The sequence below is a fragment of the Euprymna scolopes genome, chromosome 5, assembly GCF_053919585.1.
Source record: "Euprymna scolopes isolate OS-2025 chromosome 5, ASM5391958v1, whole genome shotgun sequence".
Taxonomy (NCBI): Eukaryota; Metazoa; Mollusca; class Cephalopoda; order Sepiida; family Sepiolidae; genus Euprymna; species Euprymna scolopes.
The window spans coordinates 97,773,774-97,789,772 of record NC_136486.1 but is presented as its reverse complement, the minus strand read 5'-3'; the positions used below and the strand labels follow the sequence as shown (position 1 = coordinate 97,789,772).

Sequence of the window (15,999 nt, the reverse complement as noted above, 5' to 3'; positions counted from 1 at the left end):
GTCATCAAAAGCAGTGGAGGTAGAACTCATTATTAAGTTTGATTGTTAAATGTTTTCATACACTTTTCATACACTTTTTGTACAATTTAATAGAATTTTTGTCTCTGATCTTATAATTTTCATCATGTGTAAAAAGCCTAATTTAATAAAAAAGTAAATTTTAAAAATAAATCTTTGGAATGTAGCTTTTTGTTTCCATAACCATGTAGATTGTAGTATTGGTAATCTTAAAAAAAGTTTTTTTTTAAAAAAGATTTTTAAGTGGTCTTAATCAGCAGTGTATATGTATATACATGCACATTGGATCAATAAAGGTGAAGTTACAAAGTTTATTCCGCCATCACATCTTAATTTGCTACAGTTTGCATTGTATTGCCTCCTATAAACTTACATTTCGTTTATATACGAACTAAACAATGCTTTAAGCAAACTACATTAACCTCTTAATAATTTTATAAATTCATCAGATTTGAAACCGAAATATTGTTTTCTCAAAATACATTTATATCATTTGAATATACTACGTAATCACAGTAGATCACCAAAGTTAAACAACGTTGAGCCTGGTCAGTACCAGATGGGTGACCATTTAGGAATATGAGGTGCCCAACCCAAAAAACATGACAATGTCAGAGCATCAGCCATGGAGCTTGGAATCTGTCAATGTTTCACTCATGACTACTACTAAATTGATCGAATCATTTGAAAACTGTTTTTTGTATTACCTTGTTGGATCAAACCTTTTCGGATTTTTCCAGTATTTTGGATCATAATGGATACTCCAGACATTGCACAAAATCCAGGTATCTTTCGGGATATCATAACCTGAAAACAAAAACAAAAAATATTACCAAAGATGAGAATAGTAGTCCAAATAGTCCAAAACACACACACACACACACACACACACACACACACACACACACACACACACACACACACACACACACACACACACACACACACACACACACACACACAAGTCAAGTCTAAGTGACATTTTTCGAGGCTGAAGGTTAGCGCCCTACTACAGACGATAATAACTAAGAATACTATAATAAATAGTCAAAACTTCCATCCGTATACTTCCTTCCCTCTCCTCTTTAATTTCTTTCACACTTTCTTTTTCTCTACTTCTATTTACAGTCGAATATTGGTCAGCCAACGAAACTTGAAAAATATTTTTGTTATTAAATGTGTTCCCAGTGTCATGGGGTGACAGTCGGAGGAATTCTGAGTGAGAGAATAAAAACTCCTTTGCCTTCCTTTATTCATGAATAATAAAAAGATAATAAAACATTGATCAGAATTGAATATTACAATCTATCAGAGATACGATTTTTATGTACTTAGAATACTAATCAATATCTATCTTATATGACTGATGAAAACAGAGTTAATTATGTACGTTTTGTTAAAAGCCATTGATCCTAATCGAATGGAACAAACTCTGCATTTACTTTATGTATATTCAATAATTGATAAGGTCTAACATGAAGTTCTTCCTCATCGCTCGGTTGTAAAATATGCTTAAATATGATATTTTAATTCATGCACATTTTGTGTTTATCATTATTAGTGATGGAACGATTCCAATACAGTTACTGATTCCGTACTAAATTCATGATTTCGATCCTTTATGAATCTCTAAATATGCAACTATAAGATGGTTATTTTGTCCCGATTATTGTAAAAACACATCTTAAATGTGAATGTATTTTCTCAAACGTAAAAACATACTTGTGTGGAGGGGGGGGGATCTATAGATTTTTGTTTTACTGGAAGTTTAAAATCAATAAATATTTATTATTTTATCATTACTATCAGCAGTTGAAAATTTTGTTTTAAACAAAATCAAATAAAAAATGATAAGTAAAAGAATCGTTTTTGGCATTGGAAAATAGGTATAAATTTTTTCTGATTCCGATATTTCAAAAAGTTCTGATTTTTCCCATTCCTGATTGGGATTAATCATCTCAACACTAATTATTATAGAATCAATTCTTTATCGATTATTTCATATTATATTGTACCCAATATATAATCATGATTTAAAAAAAAAAAAAAATGACTTGGGTGCCATTAGCTAGAATCAAAACCGAAACCAAAGTTTACAAGATTCAAGCAAGCAAGCAATAACGCCTGGACGGTTCCCAGAAGTTTATAATTATTAAGATTTTATTACTGGACCAATACTTAATATATTCAGATCTTTCTTAGACAAGGGAAAAATCCAGGTTGCCATTGATGACCATACGTCCAAACAGCATGATATTAACCTAACAACCAGCCATGGTTCTCCCCTGAATGTGCTGCTGCCATCGCACACAGAAATCATTTTTTCCATAACTACCAACATAATAGATGTACTGAGACTAAAGTTGCTTTCAGGACTGCCAGCAACCACTGTAAAAGAGTAATGAAACATGCAAGAGAGCTATATGCTCAGTCTGTTAAATCCAAAGTAGCTGAGCAGCGGCTTGGTTCCCACCAGTTCTGGCAAATAGCAAACAGGATCTTGAACAGAAGCGTGCGTTCTATCCCAACTATCATCAATGGACCTGAGGTCATCTCGTCAGCATCAGACAAGGCCAGACTGTTTGCCAAGAACTTTGCAGCTAATTCTACCCTATGCGACAATGACCATCAACTCCCTGTATTTCCTCCTATAACAGACAACACGCTATGCAACATACAAATATCTGTGTGCGAGGTCGCCAAGTAAATCAAGAACCTTGATTCCAGTAAAGCAACTGGCCCTGATGGCATTCCAGTTATAGTGCTGAAAAAGCTCCAACCAGAACTTGCCCCCATACTTACAAAACTGTTTAAGCGTTGCCTTAAGTGCTTTCCAACACCCTGAAAAACATCATCAGTATGCCCTGTATTTAAGAATTCAGGTGAAAAGTCATCTCCCTCTCAGTACAGACCAATAAGTCTCCTGTGTGCCATGAGTAAGTTGTTGGAATCCATATTAAATAAAGAAGTAGTCAACCACCTCAACAGAAACAACCTTCCTAGTGACATGCTTAGAGATCTACAGCAGCTGTGCTTACAGTTATATCTCATAGGATTAGCAAATCTCTCAACGGAGGCAACCTTTCTAGGGCAATTGCTCTTGGCATATCAAAGGCCTTTGATAGGGTATAGCATAAAGGTTTACGTCATAAGATCTCTAGCTATGGTATAGCTGGAATGTCTTCTCAATTATTAAATCATTTCTCTCTGATAGGTTCATAAGAGTAGTAGTTGATGGGCAAAAATCAGAAGCTCACAGTATTAATGCTGGAGTCCCTCAGGGGTCCATCCTGGGCCCAACTCTTTTCCTGATCTACATTAATGATCTTCCAAATCACATCCTTACATCATTTGTAGACATTTATGCTGATGACACTACCATTTATGGTAGCACATCTAAGACAGTAAACGACCAAGTTCTCTCCGATTCTCTCTCCTCTGATCTTGAGCACGTAGTACAATGGGGAAAGGAGTTGTTGGTTACTTTTAATGCATCTAAAACCAAGCTTCTCTCTTTACATCATCAACACTCTGATCCACATCTGGCATCAATTGAAATGAATGGCTCTCGCCTTGAGGAGGCCTCAAGTTTTGACAAGCTTCTGGGCTTGACCGTTACTCCTGATCTTAAATCGAACACATACATCAAATCTGTTGCCAAGGGCGCTGGAAAAATGGTGGGATCTTTCTATCGATCCAGTAGATATCTCACTGCTGATGCAATTCTCTATCTATATAAGAGCCAGGTACGTCCAAGGATGGAATACTGTTGCCACATATGGGAAGGAGCTGCTAGAAAGGACTTGTCCTACTTTGATAGAGTTCAAAATAGACTTCGTAGCCTCGTAGGAGATGTCCTTTTCTCTTCCCTGCAACCTCTATCTCACAGAATAGATGTTGCGAGTTTGTCTCTGATGTATCGTTATTTTCATGGAAAGTGTTCGACTAAGCTTCAGTCTATGGTCCCCCCTCGCCAAACTTTCACAAGAAACACTCGTTTAGCTGAAAACACTATCAATAATTCCCCCCACTCTTTATCTGTGCCAAAACCTAAACGTAGATTCCATGAACAAAGCTTCTTTCTTAGAACTGCACGCCTGTGGAATTGTCTTCCGTTTTCCTGCTTTCCGGCTGACTACAATATGGTTGTCTTCAAGTCTAACGTAAACAAGTTCTTGATGAGCCGTTCCATATAAGTTAACAAATTTACCGAACTGATTACTATATTGTCCAATTTCTACTGTACACTCTTTAACCCTTATCCTCGAGTGACCTCTTGGCCTTGATGGTGATGCCTGTGTAAAAAAAAAAACAAAAAAAAAAAACGACTTCCCTGATGGCATAGTTGTTGATGACATCATGCTCTATAATAGACATGAGGAAAAAAACGAATGTACACATACTCAAGGAAATGGTTCAAAACCTTATCAAATGATCCACAGTCTGTAGCAGAACGTGGACGAAAATTAATGGCAAAATGTAATGCTACTAAGACTAAACTTCTTTCCTTTAACAATTAGGAGAAACCTTATCAATCACCGATTGCCAAGACCCTATTTGAGAACCCATCGTTCAAACTTAAGAATCACAGATAACATTGATAATACATTGAAGACATTGCCAAGTCCGCTGCAAAGAAGATGGGCTCTCTCTACCGTACTAAAAAAGTACTCACACCTGGCAATGTTCTGCATTTCTACAAAGCCACCATTCGCTCATGCATATTGCTGTATTGCTGCCACATCTGGGTTGGTGCATCTCTTACTAGTCTCCCCCCCTTAGACAAGGTTGTGGTCCAGGATATATGACCTTAAACTATATCCAGTGGTGAGGCCCGAGCTTGCGGGCTTTGTGGAGTGTGAAGATACCCTTTAATAGCCATTGCTCCCAGGTCGACTCTGACCCGGAGTGGTAGTACCTGTTAGGGTCCCAACTATGGGTTAAATAGAAACTGACTTAAAAATAACAAATATATTCTATTAAAAATTTTTTCTTCAAAATCACTGGATTCGGCATTAAATAACCTGAAAAGGGTTGATATGCTGTAAAACAAAAACAACCAAAACCAACAATTAGACAAGGTCGAAAAATGAGTCTCCAATCTAATAGGTTGCACATTATCAACCAAGCTCCAATCCCTGCCCCATCGCCATCCCTATACCTGTTCTACAAGTACTTTAATGAAATGCGCTTATAGCACTTGTACCTTCTCAACATATATACCCCTGACTAACCTGACAAGGAGAAAAATCCCACCCCTTCACTATTGAGGTCCCTATGTGCTGGGAAGCCTTCTATAATAACAGTTTCTTTTCTTGAACTGCTAGACTTTGAAATTTCTACCCTGTTTTCTGCTTTCCTGACTATACTAACATGTTGAAATGTAAATGTAATGTGAACAGATATCTCACTGCCAACTCCCTACATAATATCAACAAACATGATTGCAAATAGTAGCCCTTTACATTCGAGTAGCAATATATCCTGTGTGAAGTGAGTGAATAAGAGTGTGTGTGTGTGTGTGTATATATATATATATATATATATATATATATATATATATATATATATAGAGAGAGAGAGAGAGAGAGAGTGTGTATATATATATATATATATATTTATATATATATATATGTATATAGTAGCTTTATCTTTAATCAATGATTTTTAGTAAGTACTTATTTTCATGACTACATGTTGACACTATTTCGACTATCTCATTTAATAGTCTGTCTATTTCTTTTAATCATGTTATTGCTAATTTTATCCTATTGTATATATATAGACAAATGATTAAACGAGATAGTTGAAATAGTGTTATCATGTAGACATGAAAATAAGTATTTACTAAAAAAAGATCATTGATTAACAAGAAAGCTACCACATATGGCTATTAAGCACAATCTTAATCAATGAATAATTATGAAAAATATACATGAAACAAGCTTAACTTTTACTAATTTTCTAAGATACTTTTGTGGTATATCCTGTTTGATTTAATGTGGTCATTTATGCACTAATGGTATAAATCCTCTACCCTCTTCTTTATTGTAAAAGAACAACTTGTATTTAATTAATTGTATACAATAAACCGTTTATAACAGACCAAAATAACATAATCTGTCATGGGAAGAGGCTATCAGACATGCCTACACAGTGTGATGATGTATGAAAGTGAAACCTGGTCAGTCGTGGTTGAGGACATGTATTGCATGGAGATAAATTAAATGAGAATGATACAATAAACTTAAACACAGAATTAGTTGTGATGACCTTAGAGGAAAATTAAATATGGACAGTATATGGAGATGTCTGCAGAGCAGGAGATTTTGAGGGTATGGTCACATTGTAAAGATTGGATGAGAGTTAATAGATGTAGGATAGTTCAGATAACAGGTCTAGTTTCCAGGAGAAAGCTTAGACTCCTAACTCTTGCTTCTAATTAGTTTATCTTTTAGTCCTCACATTCCATGAACATCGTTTCTTACCTTGTCTTTTTAATCCTCAGATGTGAGCGGTGTTCCTGGCAAAGGAGGGGAAATTGTTATTTTGTGGGTCGAAATCTATCTAACACTTATCTTTGGTTAGTTTTTCATCTTAAAGTTTTTTTTTTTTTACATCAAGTGATTTGTTTGGAGCAATTTCCATTAGAAAAAAAGAAAACAAAAAAAAAACAAAAACAAACAAAAAAAAAAAGCAAAGGAGAGGAGGTGATAAAAATGGACCGGAGATCGGTTACTTTGGAAATAAATTTCTCAAACCTGTCCAATGCATGCAAGCATGTAAAACGGACATTAAAAAATAATAATAATAAAATGATGATGATGATGATGATGATGGACAACTTTGACTAAGTGCTTAACAACATGGACTGAAAAACTATGTTGGAATCCAGTTCGCTCTACAGAAACACTTTTATGAAACCGATAATTTACCTAGAAAGGCGGCAAATAAAACAACACAGTAATAATAATATGTGATAATTTACCTTGTAGCATACTTTATTTTACAAGGTTAGTTTGGATAAAGAAGGGACATAACTGTAGCGATACACGCACTGCACGTCACAATGAGTTGCCACATTATATGGCAACAAAGCCTGGGATAACCTCTAACCTTAAGGTGCCATTGAAACTTTGCCATTCAAACAACAGCCCTCGTTATGCAACATCACTTACCCATTATTTTTGTTAAAAGGATCCGCTCATCCAAAAATGAATAAACTAGAAATCTGAACTTGGTTTCTCTCAGTATTTTTTCCCAACAGGTTACAACAAACTGCAGATCCAAGCCAAAAAAAGGTCCTTGGTTGTTTGACTTTTCTTGTTTGGCCAACGTCGATGAGTTGTGTGTGTGTGTATGTGTGTTCGTTAATATTTGTATGCATGTGAGTGGAGAGATGTTGCCGAAGGAAGCGCTCACAGTGGGGCGCCTAGTGACACTGATCCACGGATTCAGGTCAACTGGGCTCCACTGGCTTATTGAAGAAAATTTATCGCATAAATAAGAATAATAAAATAGCGTAATTATAATCATGTGATAGCTTACCTTGTAGCATACTTTGTTTTACAGCTTGATGTGGATAAAGGAAGGGCATGACTGTAGCCATACGCTGTGCCTCACAGATAGTGGCCACAGTATAGGGCAACAAAGCTTGATCGTCCAAACATGGCTCCTTGTCACGACCCACCACATGATCAAGCTCCTTTTGCACCTGACCTTGAACGGCAGGATACATGGCCATGTAACCTAGCAACCAGTTGAGTGTAATAGCCATCGCCTCGAAGCCACTCCCAGAGATTTCTAGTAGCAGATTCTCTATATCGTCACATGAAAACAGGCCCTTGTCCTCGCCGCTTTCCACATACATCATCAACTGATCTGTCAGATCACGGATCGTGTACGGATCGAAGGTATCTTTATGGAAGTTAATCAACTTGCGTTGATAGTCCCGCTGCAGACGCATCTGCTCCCAAATGCTCTTGAAGCGGATCTTTTGGAGGAAGGTCGGCATCGGTATGATGTCGGGGAACGTCTGCTTGAGGCACTGCGCGCGCAGGCAGAGTGATTTGAGGATTTCTTGGAAGTTTGTGTCTTTCTCATCGTTGCGATGCCATTGGCTGAAAATGAGGGAGAGCATCATGTTCAAGCACGATGGGATGAAATGATGCAGCGGGTTGAATGGCTTGCTCTCTCGCAGGAATTTCTTCACAATGTCTTGAACCTCCCCAGTGATCCGCACTTCCATATCATCCTCGAAGGTGTAAGCACAGCCGGTCAAAGAATCAAGTAGAAAGTTGCGTTTTTGTTCCAGTTTGTCATCGTAATCAGCCGTTATGAAACCTGGAAAGAAGAAATGAAGAATTAGTCTTTTAGGATTTCGGTCACTTAGTTTTTAGTTCAGCACCAGTTTTGGGATTTTATTTTAGAGTGTTTTGTAATGAGAAAAGTATTTTGGGAATGAACCGGATTCAGAGAAATATTTTCAGTGAAAAAGTTTTTAGGTTTATAACTAGATATGAGAAAAACGAGAGACATTGTCATACGGTAAACAAAACAAAATAATGAGTTAAGAAGGCATATATTCACAAAAGAAATATTTTATATATGTTTAAAGTGGAAATTTACAGTAATAAGAAAAAAAAAATTAAATTGTTCGTGAATATTTTTAGAGTTCTTGTAAAAACAAGGGGAAGATGAGGCATTGAAGAAGTATGAATCGATTAATCAAGAGCTGTGAGTTTCAGGGATAAGGAATTCGTTATCAAAACTTCTCTGCTCAATTAAATAAATTATAATTCATTGAAAGTTGTTTATAAGAGAATGTTCATTTGGTTTCGTATTAGTAAGATATTCAGTAAGAAAGATTGGAAATATTTCAATGAATAAAGTTTTTACAGATTGCCAGATGATAACGTCGTCGATGAGTTGTGTGTGTATCTGTGTGTTCGTTAATGTGTGTGTGTGTGTGTGTGTGTGTGTGTGTGTGTGTGGAGAGGTGTTGCCGAGGGAAGCACCAACAATGGGGTGCCTAGTGACACCAATCAACTAGGCTCCTCTGGCTTATTGAAGAAAAATTTGGCTTTTAAAGGATTTAAGTGCCTTCCAAAAAAAGAACCCATTTCAAACAAATTCAGATGGTTTTCTGATTGGTCCAAAATATAGTTATTTGTTATATTATTTAGGATATTGTATGCACAAATGACGTGCGTACAAACACGTTTACACATTTTGATTTTGTACGCCAATGGGTGAACATCGACTGCTACAGTCTTGGAGAAACCAAAGTCATGAGAGACAGCAAAAATATATAATAAGTAGTAAGAACCCATGGAAATTTGTGGAAGCAGTAGTAGTAGAGGTGGACCGTGGCTACCGAGAAAGAAGGCCGATGCATATGACAGCGTAATGTCACTTCCTAATTAAGTTGTAGGTATAGACAGCTTCCGGTATTCAACCATGTGGTCATGCTAACAGGCATAAAAAAATATGGCTACCAATATGTGTTACCGATTGTCCATGTATGTTCTAAAGAAAAAGGACAATTCTCCATTAGGAAAATAATTATTATAATTGCACATTTGGGAGAATTTTAATCAAAATATCGTAAGTTAATTCGTGTTTGAACTTTTATTTTTATTGGAGAAAGTCGAATATTTCATTTTATTCATTTATTTTTTTACTGCGAAACAAACAATATTTTTCAGTCCGTTCTTTTAATAATAAATACAACTTTTCACTGAGTATTTTCAAATATTTTAAAACAAGCATTTTTCACGGCAGTGTTTTTTTTTTTTTTTTTTTTTTTTTTTACGATTGGTGAATTATCAATATTTTAGCACGGGCGTAATTCATTTCTTTGAAATATATTTAAAGCTTCAATTTTTTGTTTTTTTATAACGTTTTAACTGTAAATAATTTACATAACGAGTTTGTTTTACTGTACACATAGATTCGAAAAAGTTGTCAAAAAAACAAATATATAACAAATAAATGTTATCAAAGGTAAGATAAGTTACAAACATGCCGACATTTTTCTTTTTAAAATATATTGATAAACATTGTATGATTTTCGAAGCGATTACACGTTTTAAAGTGAGTAAAACCACTAAAAACCTTCCCAGATAGGTAGAAGAGTAACTTATCTTGCCTTTGATAACATTTATTTGTAATATATTTGTTTTTTTACAACTTTTTCGAATCTATGTTTACAGCAATACAAACCTAAAATTTAATTTAACTTGAAAATAATATTTAAAATACACGTGCGTACACTGCACAAGCACCCTTATTATTATCATAATAATAATAGTAATAATAATAAAAGAACTGGTGTAGATGACATCGACTGGCGCCACACCACACCAACTAGTTGTGAAGGGTCAGGGAGGATGGAAAGACCGAGGTGCGAGAGTACTGACTAAATCTCCACTGGAAGTGTGCAGTTCAAATCTGGGGAGGCATTTGTCACCCAAACCCCAGGAAACACTAATGGCCGATGCCAACGAGAAATCAGTGACAATGGCTGTTGCGATAACATGCAATCATCTGCACAAGTGGTCAAAAGGTGGAGAACACTGGAAATCTGGGGAGACTTGTCACTTGGTCTCCAGGGAACACCACAGGTTACTGCCAGTGAGCAATCACTGATGATGGCTTGTGAGATAACTAATACGCTACACATTTTGATGAAAAACATGGGGAAAAAATGGACATAGAAGAACAGAAAACCAAAACTTTAAATATAATTTCTTTATTTAAAGTAATAGTTATTTAAATATTTCAACATATAATCTTGTGGAGAAAATCCAGCTTCTCAATCTGGATAGGAACAAAAATAATCTCAGTCATGAAAGATTTCTCCTCCACTGACCGAAGACAGAAAAGGTAAAGTGTAGCATCAAAACAGATACTACACTGATCTTGTTCCGAAGGCCAAAAAATATTTGTTTAATGTTTCTTTAATTGTTTGTTCCCTAATTAATAATTCAGTTTTATCAGTATTAAATTGTATATTGCTTTAAAATTACTTAATTTTACATAGATAATGTTTATATTTGATATTGAATAAAATTCAGTTTCAGTATTAATCGAACTGTGTTCCTTTTTCTTTTTAAAAATGTTTTATTGCTCTTTTTCAAATGACCCTCATATAGTACTGACAGTCTAACAAATCTTACCTACATTGCCTGCAGACATTTTTCAGTTAACAGGCCTTCTTCTTACTCTCGGTGGCCGTGGGTAGACACATAAGGCAGCAGCATAGGCGAGAAAACCTGCAACCTTCGTGACGTCACAGCGACTGCTACTGCTGCTGTGACCTTTCCTTTCCTTCAAAGACTTCACGAGAAAACAGGATTTGGATATGATTTCCAGAGATTACCATTATCACAAAATATTTTCCAAATGAAGATGGATCAAATCTGTTAACAAGTAGTAGGAACTGACGATAATTTTGTTAAATAAAAAGACATTTTAAGATTATAGTTTAATTTATGCAGATTTCATATTTATTATGGACCCAATTCCCTATTGAGTATTATATTGCACTCAGTATATAGTAGTGATTTTAAAAGTTAAAAAATAATATGACTTGGGTGCCATCAGCTAGAATGAAAACCAAAACATTTAGCTCTCCAGTGATATTTATTGCCTAAGGTTACACACAGCAAAGCTTTAAAAATCAATGCAGTTAAATGTATATTTGCACATGCGTAGAGAATTCAAATTAAGTCGGCTTACACCTGCCAAATTTTAATTGTTTTCAATTTTGACCTCTTAGCAGCTATTTTTCCTGTTAAAAAAACAAAATCGAATTTGTTTCACAGGTCTAAATCACCTATATATCAAATTTAAAGTCTATAGACTAAAAATTGACAGAGTAGATTGGTAGAGACCATTTTGCACATACAAACGAACACACACACACACACACACGTTCACTTTTATACAGATTTATCACTCTGTGTAAATTGTTAATGTCAGATGACAAATAAATTACTTCCCTTAAATTATTACACAGGAAGTGGAGTCTATTTAAGGCAAATATATTGTCTAGACAATAGAAGAAATCTATATTGTCAGGTGACCTTTTTTTCAATTAGTCTTGAGTGTTAATATCAGATGAAATGTAGTTACTTCCCTTGAATTAATATACAGGAAGTGAAGACTATTTAAGGCAGACATGAATGAATTAAGTAGAATAATGAATGAAGAATATTACCTTTGTTTTTATCCTCGTTTTTATAGAGAGACTTCAATGCTGGACAATTTGGTCTGTTTGCAAACGCTGCTCCGTTGTAATGAAGACATTCCAATATTCCATCGATTGAACAGAGGACCACCACTTTTTGCCGGCCAACCGTTGCACTGTAAATGTCCCCATATTTCGAGCGGAGATTGGTGAACTGAATGTGGGCCTTGTGCAGTTGTGTGTTGCCTACTAGCGGCCACGAGAAGGGACCCGGTGGATAGTTTTCGTCTCTTCTCTTCCATAAGATGAACAATGTCACAGCCAGGACCCCGACCATCGAGAACCAGAGACTCATTTCCACATTCTCCCATGTGCTGTCATCAATCTTTAGAAAAATTAAAGCATTCTCCTCGACCGTCGCCATTTTCAAAGAATAAAGATTATTAAAGTTTTTTTTTAAAAATAGTTTTCTTTGTAATATTTTTATAACAGTTTTTTTTTTTATCTTAAAACTTTGATGCAAATAAAAATGAACTTTTCCGTCCTTTTAAAAAAATATGCATTTTAGATAATTGGGAAGTTCTTGGAAATAAAGTCTGTTCATAGAAGTTCCATTTAGTGGACAGAGGAAGAAAAGAATGTTATTTATAGTGGTTTTAGCTGGACGAGTTTTTGCTGTGAATGTTTTACAGGAGGGGGACTAGAGATTTGAGCTCAGTAAAGCGCCTGCTATGAAAATAACGATATAATAGAGAAAGACTAGCAAAGTCGTATTACACTGAGTCTTCTTCGCTTATTTTTTTCACAAGATCAAAAAAATATCATATATAAATTTAGCAGGAGTTTAAAAAAAGGTGAATGGTTCTACACAAAGCCTTCACCACTATAAACAAATCATTTGTGTAGATTTCAGACAATTTAGTTGCCTGAACTTCATATGTTGGGATTCGATAGGAAGAGTCCATGTTTTTTTAATATATAAATAAATAAATAAATATATATATATATATATGTGTGTGTATATGAAATTTGCTCTACGTAGTTTCCATATGTTTATGAATTGATATAAAATTTAAGGTTGTGGTTGGTTTTAATTATGTTTTCATTATGTTTGTTAGTCCAGTGTTTGGATTTCCCATTCAACATTGTAAAAGTGCCACGAAGTTGATAAATGAATTTCAACTGTCACGTTCGATGGAACCGTATTATTTTCCATTGTAAGAGCAACAATTCCACACGTGTGATTAATAAGGAGACACCTGAAATGAAAATAAAATAAAATAAAACAGGTAAATAATTGTGATTTTTGATTGATTTCTTTTCCGAACGAGGCGATACAATGTATACGTTTAAACAATTACTTACCGTATACACACTAATTGGATCGATCTATCTATCTATCTATATATATATATTATTTGTTTGTCTATTGGTCACTTATAAGTTCCATAACAACAAATTTCTACATGAAAAATCCTTGTAGCCCCAAGTGCGTTCGAAAGCAGGGAAAAGATAACGATGTTAACCCTACCTCTATTGTTACTATTCTTAAAACTTAAAACTTATTAGTTCCAAATATACTTTACAGAATTGCAAAACTTTTGCATAAATAACCCTTGGGATGCTGTGTGTAATATTACTATGTTATAATTTAGCATTTATTGTTTATTTGTGTAAAAGAAAGCATCACGCTCGCAAACAACTTCGTGTTTGCTTAACCTGTAAAATGCTAGCAGAAAATGTAGAAAAGAAAAGACAAGTATAATTTTGTAGGTCGTTCATTGGTGAACGTATGCTATTAATTTGCATATGTGCACAATTGGTAACTGTTAAAAGGAACGAATTCTAAAGCGTAAGGGTTGAGTTGTTTTTTGTTGGACAGCTTAGAACGAGAACGAACGGTGGAAGATAATATCGAATACACGAGGATTTATTGCAAGTTGAGGAAAGAAAGGAAAAAAAGACTTTCGTGCGTTGTATCGACAAGAGGACGTTTTGACATTGCCATTTTTGCTGTTGTTGTTGTTGTTGTTTTGTTCCCTTTCATTTCATAGTTTGTTCATTCGTCACTTATAAGCTCTATTGTAAAAGGAAAAAAACAATATCCAAAGGAAAGAATCACAAAGTCTATCCATACAAAATAATTTTTTTATAATTGTTTTTGTTTCGCAACTGATGACGATGAAAGATAAAGAGTTTGTAGAATACAAAAGCCCAGAGAGTCCCAAGAACGTTCTGGTGAAAGAAGAGTTGTATTATTTGCATTATTCGAACTACTGTTCTCATTTTGGATGTGATTCATATAATGTTTCAGTCGATGTAACCTCTGACTTTCTTCAAGTGCGTTTTATCAGACTCGGGAATCTGTACGGAATTTCAGACGGAACCTACAACAGCAGAAGCTTATTCTTGTTTTGTCATGCTTGATCAGAATCGCATTCATGCACCAGTTCTCTTTAGATCACCAAAGTAAAGTGATGTAGGCTCTGGCCGGTATTAGATGGGTGACGATTTGAGAATGCTAAGTATTATAAGTAGGGCTATGACAACAGCATATTCTTTTCATTTTTTTGACTCTCGAGTATATATCCGACATAATTAGATACAGTTTATCTACCGAGAACCACATCACTCGATATAAAAGCATATACGATATTGAGGGATACACATTCGAGAGTAAAAAAATGAAAAGAATATGCTGTTGTTATAGCTCTAATTATAAGTCATCTTCCCATGCAACTGGGGACCACTTATGAATTTGATGTTCCCTGTACACTTCCTCTTTCAGAAGAAGCTAGACTAGTCCATCCACAACTGATATCAAGGTATTACTGGTTTGTAATTGTATTCTTAACTCTATTAATTAACACTTATATTTGTTGTGTCATAGGTCCTTGCGGACTTCTGTATAGATTCCCGAGTTCAATAGGACGCACCTAAAGAAGATTGGAGATTACATTGTCTGAAAAATTGTAAGAATAACATCCAAAATGAGAACAGTAGTCCGAATAAATAATACAAATTATCAATCCGTATCTAAAAATTCCGAAACAGAAAAGAGTTACATTTCTGCATTTTTGAGATTCGTATTATTTGGATTCATCGGACTACTGTTCTCATCTTGAGTGTTATTTCTGCAACATATCAGTCGATGTAACTTCCAACCTTCTTCAGGTCCATCTTGTCAAACTCGGGAATCTTTCTGTCCAACTCGGGAATCTGTACTGAATTTTGAATGGAACCCTTTATTTGATCCATGGGGGTAGCATGCTCTTGTTCGGTCAGTCCTAAGTAATTCACAATTCGATTAAATAAAGGGTTCTGTTCGAAATCCCATCCAGATTCCAGAGTTTGACAGAAAAATTCTTGAGTTCAACAAGATGTACCTGATGAAGGTCAAAGGTTACATTAACCAACACGTTGTGAAAATAACACTCAAGATGAGAGCAGTAGTCTGAAGAATCTAAATAATACAAACAGAAAAAAGTTATTTTGTCTGTGAAGAGAAATTGAGTGTATAAATGAGATAGGCATGGTAATGTGTGTGCATTGGCAGACTTGTTTTGTTAGTAAGAGTATGTATGTGTGCTCATTTCGGCTAGTGCCATGTGTGTTTATGTGTGTATGTAGCGCATATCTGTTCTGTCTACTCTCTGTTAATGACAGACTATGATTTTTCTATGAATTTGGGAACAGGTACGTTTGTAGAGAGACGTGTATGCTCACTATACTGTAGTTCGTGAATATCTCTCGTCATGTGTATGTGCTATCCTCAAGATGTCCTTTCC

At 35.2% G+C, this 15,999-nt stretch overlaps 1 protein-coding gene across 4 annotated transcripts in view; it reads right to left on the bottom strand.

The window, feature by feature from the left end:
• The window catches only part of LOC145276931 (cytochrome P450 2H1-like), a 70,097-nt gene that overhangs the window by 12,624 nt on the left and 41,474 nt on the right, over positions 1 to 15,999 (bottom strand). For 3 of the 4 annotated variants that reach the window (XR_013868056.1, XR_013868057.1, XM_080128407.1), the window contains exons 2-4: positions 12,242 to 13,470; positions 7,567 to 8,361; positions 726 to 825 (exon numbers count right to left, since the gene is read on the bottom strand). Coding sequence is in view for 1 of the 4 variants with exons in the window: in XM_080128407.1 (XP_079984533.1) it covers positions 726 to 825; positions 7,567 to 8,361; positions 12,242 to 12,635 (1,289 nt within the window). In the remaining 3 variants the exon portion in view is untranslated. Of the gene's footprint in view, positions 1 to 725; positions 826 to 7,566; positions 8,362 to 11,198; positions 11,404 to 12,241; positions 13,471 to 15,999 lie in introns of those variants that run through there. The other variant, XR_013868058.1, reaches the window with a different exon arrangement.